The following is an 11165-nucleotide window of genomic DNA, read 5'->3' as shown; positions in this document are numbered from 1 at the left end:
CAGAGATCTCTGTCCAGAAGAGCGCAGTCCTGGGAACAGCTAAGATACTTATCAGGACCCTCAAGCTCCCGGGCCTGTCGTAGAGGAGCCGAGCTTGAAGGATAGACCACCTGCAGGGGCGAGAGGGGATTTTTATATATATATGTATATATATGAAGTTACTTAGATTTATACAACATAAATCCAAGAAACAGCTGGATTATCCAAAGGTTATTTTTTTAACTTTTCCATATACATATGGAATCTTATGACTGACAGGTGTGTTTACCTGTCACAGACAGAAGAGTTGTTATAGAGTTTTATAGAGAGCTGTAGGAATGATTTGTTGAAGCGTTCTTTATGGCAGCGTGGCTGAATAAGTCTGAGGGAGAAGGAGCTCTGCTGCTTCAGTAGTGTGGAATGAAGTGTTTGAGATGGGGTGTTCGTGATTGAGAACAACCTGTCCCTCACTGACTCAAAAACCTTGTTTTTTTTAAACATCATCTCAAATTATGATTATTACATCACATTACTACATATATGACTTGTATGCATACAAAGAACCAGAATGCTGAGAACATGACATACTGAAACTATTCTGTAAAAATTCTGTCTTGTGGAGAGAATATTTCTATTAACACTGTGACTGAGTTAAATTCATAAATGCTGAAATGTAAATGTGGAGAAAAAAGGAGCTGCAGACTGAGGATGAGGAGATGATAAACTTTAACTTTTTTACATTTAATACATTTTTGTAAAGTGTGTTTCTTGTTTTGTTGTGGCCATCTGTAAGGTCAAAAATGTAGGAACAGTGACAGGTTTGACCTTTGTGTGTTATTTGTTGTACCCTTTGTTTATTAGTAGATTTTAAAATATATTTTGCCATCACTATCTCTAATAAAATTAAAAAATAATAAAATCTTTTGTAAAACAAATAAAACTTCAAAACCTAAGTACATATTTACTTTTTTGAGATATAATTTTGTTGTCGTTGCTTCTGTTGTTACAAGATGGTATCAAAATCTTCTCCATAATATTGAAAATGGTATTGAGTATTTTCCCAGGTGTCAATATCGGGTTTGAAATCCTAGTATTGTGACAATCCTATTTGCTACCACAGAGTGATTGAAGCTTTCTAACATCTTGCTGCGTGTAGTAAACGATGTGAGCTTCATCAGAAAGTAGAGTCTGCTCATTTCCTTCTTTTACACAGCATCACTATTGGTCTTCTAGTCAAGTATGTCACAGTGACTTACTGGATGTGTGTTACCGTCCCTAGAGAATTTGTCTTATGATTTACATATGAAAATAAGGTCAAAGACTGACCATTCAAAAAGAGTGGTAAATTCACCGTCTGCATTCATATGTGGAGCATTCAGATCTCAACCTTCAAACAATATTCAACAAACTTGTAAGTATATCTTTATATTTCCAGCATTTGAGTGTTACAATACATTTAGGTTTTGATATTGTTAATGTTTTTTTTATAGTCTCCTTACATAGAAATTACAGATGGATCAGTATGTACTCATTCTATTGCATATATTATATGTCAATAAATGAACAGTGTTTGTCTCTTTTTAGTTTAATATTGACTAAAAATAAAAACTGAAAAGGGAAAAAGAAAGATCATTTGGTTCAAACTCCTAAAAATACAAAGATAACAGCTGTAAAGTGAATAAATCTGGGGTGCAAACTGGTTTGTAGACATGATTTGGGAATTCCAACTTTTTTCAAATTTTCACTATTTTCTGTCATTTTGTTGAAAAAAACCACTTATCGATACAATATGAACTTACACTGATCAGTCAGAACATTAAAACTAGTGAAAAGTTATGTGATTGTGTTGCTCTTTGTGGAGACAAAGGGTGTGGCAGGGATAATGGTTGAAGCGGCCTAATAAAAACTCCAATCTGGCCAATTGACATCTTTCGACAATGTGACAGAGGGCTTAAATTTTGGACTATTAGCTGTAAGACCTTCCTCACAGCCATTCAAACTACGTCAAAGTAATAAAGTAATAGATAAACAATTAAATGACAGAAAAGCTCCTGTTTTTTAACAATGTAGTAAAAAAAATTCTGTTTCTTTCTCTTGTGTCTACAGTAAAATAAGTAAACAAATAATTTGTCTGGGCAATAAGACTGTTAGAACAATTTTTACTGTATTTTTTATACAATTATTTCTTACAATTTAAGTATGTAGTGTCGTATATTTTCATAGTAATCTTCTTTTTTTACATATCCCCAAAGAAAACTTTTAAAGTCATTATTTTCTGACCTTATTCTCATTCTCAAAAGCGTGTTATGTCAACCAGAGAAAACTGGAAACAAATGCAAAGTAATGCAAAAGCACTAAAGTTTGTGTTTTATTTATGTTGACCTGTTTCCTTCCTCTTTACAGTGAAATCAGAAATGGGCTGTTTCCCAACACTGACTCTCCTCTTCTTTGGTAAGATCCCAAATTTGTATAATGGAAATGTGTGATTTGAATTGTAAAGTTGAAAAGAAAGCCATAATAAAACACATTCAATTGTGAAAACAGTGTGGCAGAAAGAATTATATGTTTAATTTTATTAAAACTTTGAAGAGGTGCAAAGAGGTGAAAAGATAACTTGATACTGAAACTCATTTTCCAGGTATTAAATAAACCCCTAAAATGGTTCCTCAAAATGAAATATATAATTCTAAAGCTATACTGTGCATAACATGAACTACTCCCATGCAGACACTTCCCCAACTCTCACTCATGAATTTTCATGAACAAGAACTTCACGTCTCTCTTTTATGAGCAGCTGCTCATAAAAGCTCTCCATTGAAACAGACACTGTTTCAATGGAGAGCTGCAGAGCACACACAAACACGTGTTGAGTAACATTACTTTTTGAGGAACTTATATTAAAGGTTTACTGCCAGTAAATGTGATTAAAGTTATGGCGCTGCCTACCAAGAAAAGTGGCTTGTTGGAGTGCTTTCATGCTACTAAAAAACAACAACACACTTTTCAATTTAGCTTACACATCAATTAAGCCAATATGGGACAAAATATTGTCTCTCTTTCGAGTCCTTGTCACTCTTGCTTCAGCATTTTGGATCAGCTGAAACTGAAATTGTGGTATTTGGCAGCAACGTTCCTCGTGGCCAACTTCGTGATGCCTTTGGTTCCCTTACCAGCTCCCTTTCTGACACTGTTAGCAATCTGGGCGTGTTGCTTGACAGCTCGTTCAAACTCGATAAACAAGTGTCTGCTGTAGTTAGATCTAGTTTCTACCAACTCCGTCTCATCTATAAGGCTAGGCAGTATGTTCCGCATAAGGACCTGGAAAAGCTCATCCATGCCTTTGTGACCTCGAGGCTGGATTACTGCAACTCACTTTATTTTGGTCTTCATTCTGCCCTCCTTCATAGACTGCAGACAGTCCAAAATGCTGCAGCACGCATTCTGACCAGAACTAGGAAGTTTGCCCGTATCACTCCTGTCCTAGCTGATCTGCATTGGCTACCCATAAAATACCATATCCAATTTAAAATACTGCTGCTTACGTTTAAAATTACCAACAACACAGCACCGAGCTACCTTAAGGAACTCCTTAAATCGTATGTTCCTGCCAGAGCATTAAGATCATCTACTCAGTTACTCTTGGTGCAGCCTAGATCTCGGCTGAAGTCTAGAGGTGACCGGGCGTTTTGCCTTGGCTGCACCAGAGTTGTGGAATAACCTTCCGATTGCGATCCGGGCGTCTGATTCCATCCAATCTTTTAAATCACGGTTAAAAACCTATTTGTTTAATCTTGCCTTTCCTGCTTGTTAATGCTCGCACCTGACTTTTAGACTTACTCTATTTTTTCTTACACATATTTTTATGGCTTGTGCTTTTATTATGTTTTTATTTTGATATGCATTTTATATTACCCCTGTGTATTAGTGGCATTGACCTGTGAGTATATTTGATACTTTGCTAAGGCCTTATAATACTCGTGTTACTTCTCTGTCTCTTATGTTAAGCACTTTGGTATACCGCTGGTTTTTAAATGTGCTCTATAAATAAAGATTGTTGTTGTTGTTGTCAGCTGAAGGTTATGAAGAGATATTGTGTTTGTTTAATATGCATACAGAAGGACATATACTGGTGAAAAATGATTTCAAGAATCCTCACAGTGTTACAGTGTTGGCCATTGTTATTTGAACTGGAATCCATAAAAGAGACCAAAATCAAGTCTGCAGAAGCAACTCAGCACTGAGTTGCTAAATTCTAACATTGTATTTAAGCTGTCTGACTAAAAAGGTAAATATGCCATGGTTGAAATAAACTTGAATTATTGTTTCATCTTCAGATAATCGAGTAGTTATGACCCATTTATGACCCCAGTAACAAAGTAAAATATGCTGTTGGGATATGTTTAAAAATAAAAATGTTTCCTATCACAAAAACTAGATGCCGATACTTAAATCCCAAATATAATGGCGCTGAATTCAATATTGATCATATAACATCTGGTCATTACTGCAACATTACTGGACTCCTTTAGCAGTTTTTATATTAGTAGACTGGTACCCTGTGTAGCCTGTCAATGCAGTTAAAAAATAGTAAGGGCAAAAAGAATCAATCTTTAATGTTTGTTTTACCCTTTTTTGTGTGTACTGTGAGGAATCTAATGCTACTTATACTAACTATTATCATTGTTAAGGACTTAGTCTCTGCTCCTGCTCAAAGTTCCCTCCTCGTACGTACTACTACGTTGACAAAAAAATGAGCTGGAACGATGCTCAACAATACTGCAGAGAGAGGTACACTGACCTGGCCACCATTGAAAGCATGGATGATATAAGCAGGCTACATTCAACTTTTTCCTACGACTGGGCATGGATTGGACTGCAGGATGATCCTGAATCCTGGAAGAATACCCTAGGCAATGACACCAACTCCTGGAGATGGGCAATAACTGGTGAAACAAGCAAAACTGATTACCACAACTGGGACTCTACTGAACCAGATTATTATGGTGCAAAAGAAACTTGTGTGATAATGGGATTTGGAGGAAAGTGGTACGATAAAAAGTGTGGTGAAAACACAAGTTTTGTTTGCTACAATGGTAAGAAAATATTTTCATTCATGGGTTTCACCTACTGACCTCACTACTGACTTAACCTGCATTTTTCACTGGTAGATTTCACAGAAAGCATCACTGAAGATTTGCTGTATAAAATATAAGAAAACCCTTAGCTCAAAAAGTTTGAACTTATTTGAAAACATTAAATTGATTATCCAAAATTTGTAATCATTCACTACAATGCTAACTGATTAATATCCCTAATAAATTGAGCATCTATCATCTGCCATGGAAGCTTAAACACTTGCTTCATGTGTTTCCCCATCACTGGTTTATTTTCTATATGCTGCAGTTACAGAGCAAAACAAGAAAAACTACGTGTACATCTCTACTACAAAAACATGGCCCTCTGCTCGAGAATACTGCATAAAACTAAGCATGGACTTGGCAGTGATCGAAAACAGTGAGGAGAATGCTGAGGTCAGTTCATTAAAACCAGACAGTACTGACATTTGGATCGGTCTGTACAGAGTGCCATGGACCTGGTCTGACAAGAGTCAGAGCTCCTTTAAAAACTGGCGAAGTTCCAGCCCAAATAACCCTCCGGGTAATCAGCATTGTGTGGTCGAGAATAACCTCCACGTGTGGGATGACGACGTATGTACAATAAAATATGTTTTCATTTGTCATCAAGGTAAATCTTCAATAACACACACACAAAACAAACAAACAAACACACACACACACATTAAAAAAAAACTCCTGTTTCTCACTTTGTCAAAACTTACTGTTATTTTATAATAACATGTTTCCTTCTAAGTTGCAAAGTTGAGAACAACAGTGAAGATGAAGTTTGTGACTGATGTTAACTTAAGCGACTCTGCAACTAATGCCCAGATCCTCCAGCAGGTAAAATCCTTGTTTTTGTTTCTGGAAAAAAAATAAATAAATAAAGCAAACAAACAAACAAAAACAAACAAACAAACAAAAAACGATGGATAAATATACTGACAGATAGCTTCAAGAAAATGATGAAACCACCTACTTATCTTTCTATTCTATCACAGCTAAGAGCCAATCTAACAAGTCAAGGATGGACTGATTTCAAACTGCAATGGAAGATTCAACCCAAAAAACAAGAGAATGAGGAGAACAGTGAAACTTAGACTTGGTGTGCTTTGGATCATTGCTCAGCTTTATAACCCAAGTGTGCTAAAGATTCAGGGCAGAAATTGATGAGCAGACATTCTCCTGAAGGATTTTCTAATGTTTTAGAAAAAAAATTATTGTTATTTTTTTTTTTTATGTTAAACTATGACAAGTTACCCGGTTACCAAAGCAGAAAAGCAGCCCCAAAGCATTACACTACCACAACTACTTTTGTTGATGTGATATTCTTTTTATGAAATGCTGTGTGATTGTTTTTGGCATAGCACAGTGAAAACCTCCAGAAAGTTTAACTTTTATCTCATTAGTCTAAATGGTTCGATAAACAGTTTTATGTTTTTGAAACATTAAATACTAAATTGACCTTTGGTTTTGTTTTTATTTGATATGGTTAAATGTCTGACTTGGTTTTGTTTGGTAAACAATTTGGTGTTTCTGAAGATAAATATTAAATTGACTCTTATTTTTTGTTTGTTATCAGTCAGTAGCCAAAAAAAATTAACTGGTATTAACTGGTTTTATGTTTATTTTTAGCATTCTCGTTCTTCTATTTCATTTGCCATCAGTTGTTATCAGTTAATAGCTATAGAGTTAACTGCTAATTGGGTTTCTATTCTGAGTTTTCTTTAAATTGATTTCTAATGTCAGTTAATAGCCATAAAAGTAACTAGTATTTGTTTTATGTTTATTTTTTTGCATTTTTGATCCTTCTACTGATTTGCAATTTGTTGTTATCAGTTAATAGCTATAGAGTTAACTGCTAATTGGGTTTCTATTCTGAGTTTCCTTTGAGTTAATGTCTGATATCATTAAACAGCCATGGAATCAGCTGGTATTTGTTCATATTTGTCTCTGCACTTTGATCATTATAATTGATTTTGTTATCAGTTGTGATCAGTTAACAGCTATAGAGTTAAATGGTAATTGGTTTTGTATTCTGATTCTCCCTTAAATTGATTTCTGACATCAGGAAACAGCTATAAAGTTTGGTGTCAAAGGAGTTTGCAAAGAAAAGCGTCTGGACTTCTTTAAGTTGCTTGAAGACGTTTCACCTCTCATCCGAGAAGAAGCTTCGGATGAGAGGTGAAACGTCTTCAAGCAACTTAAAGAAGTCCAGACGCTTTTCTTTGCAAACTCCTTTGACTACGATGACCTGGATGACTGAGAACCTTCACAGACATATAAAGTTTGGTATTTGTTTTTGTGTCTGTTTTGGAATATTGATCAGTTTAATTTGATTTTGTTATCAGTCGGTAATCAGCTGAAAACTATAGAATTAACTGTATTTGTTTCTGATCCTTGCAGTTGATCTGGAGATTAATTTTTGTTATCAGTTGGTGACAAGTTAATAGTCTTGGGGTTAGTAATTTTGCTTTTGCATTTGATCTTATAATTGACTTTTCTCGATTGGTAACTGTTAACAGTTCTAAATTAACTGCTATTCTGTTTATGCTGTATAATTTTCTTTGATTGACTCTTATTTGTTTATTGTATAGTTAACTGAGTGAGTCAATTCCTCAATTCACTCTCATGTTTGTTTTGTTTGATTCTGAGATAATTACTGTTGAGTTGTTTGATAAATTGAATCTTATTATGTTTGATTAATTTCTTATCAAGTCTTGTTAGAGATTCTTTTTGAGTTAATTCCTAAGCTGAATTTTGGAATGGTTGATCTCATCATTTATTAGTTTAATACAGTGTTTTTGTTTTTGAATTATTTACCAGCTGGGTTGAATAGCTGTGATTTTGCTTGCTTTGCATTAAAATCATTAAGTTTGCAGTTTTTATTTTCAGTATTACTTTATTGTTAAAAATGATATTTGCAGTTTCGGGAAAAGAGAAAAGCATTGCTTTGTCATCGTTTCAAAATAGAGGTTGAGTGTCTAATTCTTAGTCATTGGTGAAGTTGAATTTCAGTTTTGGTTTCAAAGCATAAAAGAAAGACGTAATAATAATTAGACCTGGGCGTAAGGGAGTCCTTGTTCTTATAAGAATACAAAAAACAGATAGAAAAAAATAAAACTTAAAAAGAAAAAGGGATAGAAACTTGAACATAAACAATAAAAAGAGAATTTAAATAAAAACCTAATATAAAAGATAAGAAAGCAAGATCTACAATGGATAACAATTTGAACAAGAGATGGGATCACTGGAAAAAGGAAGGCTATATATCATCTTTACATACCCAGGAGTGAAACCATATTCCAAATAGAGAAACAAGCTAATGAAGAATATGAGCAAGCACACTGAGAAAGGAAGGAAGAAGAAAGGAAATCAGGAGGCTCCAAGACAAGGAAATGGACAAAAAGCGAGAGCACATGATGACAATAAATATGTTCTACTGGATGCTAAGAGGAAAAGGAAGACGAGTAAGAATCCAAGATCCAGACTGCAAGTTACAAGGGGAAGACCAAAAATCACAATCATCATCACAAAGAACTGGGCTGCCGACTACAACGCCTGGAGCTTCTACTGTGCTTAAACTCTACCCTGAACTACCTGACTGTTTGAGATTGCCTAAATCTGACAGCACACCTGGGGACACTGGTCACCCAGCGACCCTGAATACAGTGATAATGGATGTCACACCTGAAGGAAAACCTGATGCAGAGGGAGAAAAACAACAGGATGCTGGTGAACAGAGTGGGGAAGAGAGAAGGTGGTACTTTTCCTTTTGCCAACCATGTTTGGTTCCTTTGATGTCCTTGTATTTCATCACTGCCACTTCCCTTGGGCAGCTTGTATTAATTCTTCCAATTGTTCTTTTTGTTTTACTGGAATATTGGCTGTAAAAACTCTGTCTCCATTGTGGTCCATTGACATGAATTGCTGAGTCTGTATAGATGTTTTACTCTTTTTCCTTCTGAAAGTTGTAAAACCCTTTCCATAATCTCTTCCAAAACCCCTTCCTGCCCCCTGACAAGCTACAAGGAGATTCCATACTGATTCCTCCAATAACAACTCAGGACATTCCAGTAAGAGAGCAGCAGACTGGAAGAAAGGAGAGGATGAATGACTCAGATTCAAGGGAATCAAAAAGAAGACACCGATAACGACCATGAGGAGGAGACTGGCTCTCAGTAAGATGCTATGAAAATGCTAAGAAAACTGAGGGACGTCATCAGTCCAAGGAAAACTCAAAACTGACCAAACAAATAAAAAGGACCAAGAATGGCTTGCTGAATACTGAAATAGTGGGACGAATGGAAGAAGAGGAGACAACTGGATCAGAATTGGAGCTTGGAGAAACACATGGTTCACCAGTAACATCAAGAAACCAGGAGGATAAAAATGATACGGACGATGAAATTGATTATCAAGATTTACCTGCATCTATCAGCACAGGTAGCCCTGTCTGCTGGACCAGACTGGAGGCAAAGAAGCAACATCAGCCACTTGCTATGCCAGTTCATATGACATCAACAGGAGAACCAGTTTATCTCAAAGATATAGAAGGACTAGTGAGAACATTACCACCTTTAACTGCTGGAGCACCAGCATGAATTTGAACTTTTGAAGACCACAGGGCAGGGCAGGAGAGACACTTGCCACTGGAGACATTCGTGCCTTGCTTTTTTGAACAGAAAGGGTACACAGTACACGGAAACTCTTGGAAGGAATTGGGGTTGGCTCTGCAACCTGTGATAGTGATCGCTTTGATCCCTTTACAAAATCCCTGTGGAAACATATGAGAACCCTGTACCCAGGAATGAAAGATCTAAGGGCACTTAAAGGCTTGAAGTTGGATGCTAATGAGTCCTTGACTGAATATCTGGAATGATTAGTCAAACTCTGGCAACATCACACAGGAATGTGGCATGATAGGAGTGAGGCAACCTTACACCTGTAGAGAAATCAGGGTGAAATTGGTTTGCCAAGATCTGTGCAATACTCTCTTGATGGAGTAGTTGGATTGAGTGTTATGACAGATTCGTTATGGAGAGAGCACTTGCAACATCATGTCAGGAGACGCTGAGAGAAAATGGAGCGAAAGATGAAACAACGAACCAAAAGGCTCCTTAAGCATCAGATGGCAGAAAAGGACTCAGAGGTTAATAAGAGCAAAGTTAAAGCTACACAGCGTTGCTTGTGTAGCAAGCACAGCCCGAGCATGAACCACATCTACGACGACAACAACCAGGTCCAGGCCCAAGATCTGCACAAATGTGGAATACTGTAAGAGGACGCTTTAGAGAGGAACAAAGGCCAGAATTGTGCGGAAGACAACAAGGAAGGCCTCCAACTGTCACTGATATTTGCTTCGTCTGTGGAATGACAGGACATTGGAGGAATGAATGCCCAAACCAATATCCACAATAGATGAGGGCCCAGAGACTGATATCTGGACCACAACAACGGATTCCAGACTATGGTAATGGGAGAGCTCCAAACTACAGACAAATGCCCCAGCCTGGATGGAGAGGTGGTCCCCAAGATCTGGACCAAAACCCATATTGATGGGGCCCTGGAGTATGTGGAGGTCCAATTACAACACCTATAACAGAGCCAATGGAGACCTGTACAAACGAGGGTGAGAAGATGCTGGAGCAACAATTTCAACATTGAACATTTTAACCACTGCCAACAGACACTCTACAGCTGAATTGACTTGGACCCAGAAAGGAGTGGCGTTTTTGAGACCAAACAGGCATTGGCACAAGCAGTGGCCTCACCAGACTACAAAACAGATTTACCTTGGATGTTTCTGAAAAACACGGAATTGTAAATGCTGTACTTTTTCAGAAAAAGAAGGGAGAAAAATGAAGATTGGACAACATGGAAAATGGTTAAGCAAAACCACCAGTGAGGAAGATAAAGATCTCCAACATGCTTATACAGCCACATATCACCTAGCACGCAAGTGATCAGCATGGCTGAGGGAATGACATCAATGGAACATCAACCATCAATGGAACCAAAAAGGTTTTTGTTTTTGTTTTCAAAGGAACCAAACATGGTTGGCAAAAG

General features: G+C 36.8%; 1 protein-coding gene across 2 annotated transcripts; it reads left to right on the top strand.

Annotated features, from left to right (window-relative positions):
* The first annotated feature begins 1294 nt into the window (after positions 1-1294).
* LOC120442783 (macrophage mannose receptor 1-like) lies at positions 1295-7211 on the top strand. 2 transcript variants are annotated; one of them, XM_039620030.1, is made up of 6 exons: positions 1295-1390; positions 2383-4264; positions 4668-5072; positions 5383-5724; positions 5851-5939; positions 6098-7211. In XM_039620030.1, the coding sequence occupies exons 3-6, from the start codon at positions 4730-4732 to the stop codon at positions 6194-6196; spliced, it is 873 nt and encodes a 290-aa protein (XP_039475964.1). In that variant the 5' UTR covers positions 1295-1390; positions 2383-4264; positions 4668-4729; the 3' UTR covers positions 6197-7211. The 2 variants fall into 2 exon arrangements, with proteins under 2 accessions (XP_039475964.1, XP_039475963.1); XM_039620029.1 differs by having other exon boundaries at positions 1316-1390; positions 2383-2430.
* Positions 7212-11165: the final 3954 nt, after the last annotated feature.

This window comes from Oreochromis aureus, linkage group 11 (assembly GCF_013358895.1).
Source record: "Oreochromis aureus strain Israel breed Guangdong linkage group 11, ZZ_aureus, whole genome shotgun sequence".
NCBI classification, from domain to species: domain Eukaryota; kingdom Metazoa; phylum Chordata; class Actinopteri; order Cichliformes; family Cichlidae; genus Oreochromis; species Oreochromis aureus.
Note: the sequence above shows the minus strand (reverse complement) of the source record. Positions and strands in the feature narration are given on the sequence as shown.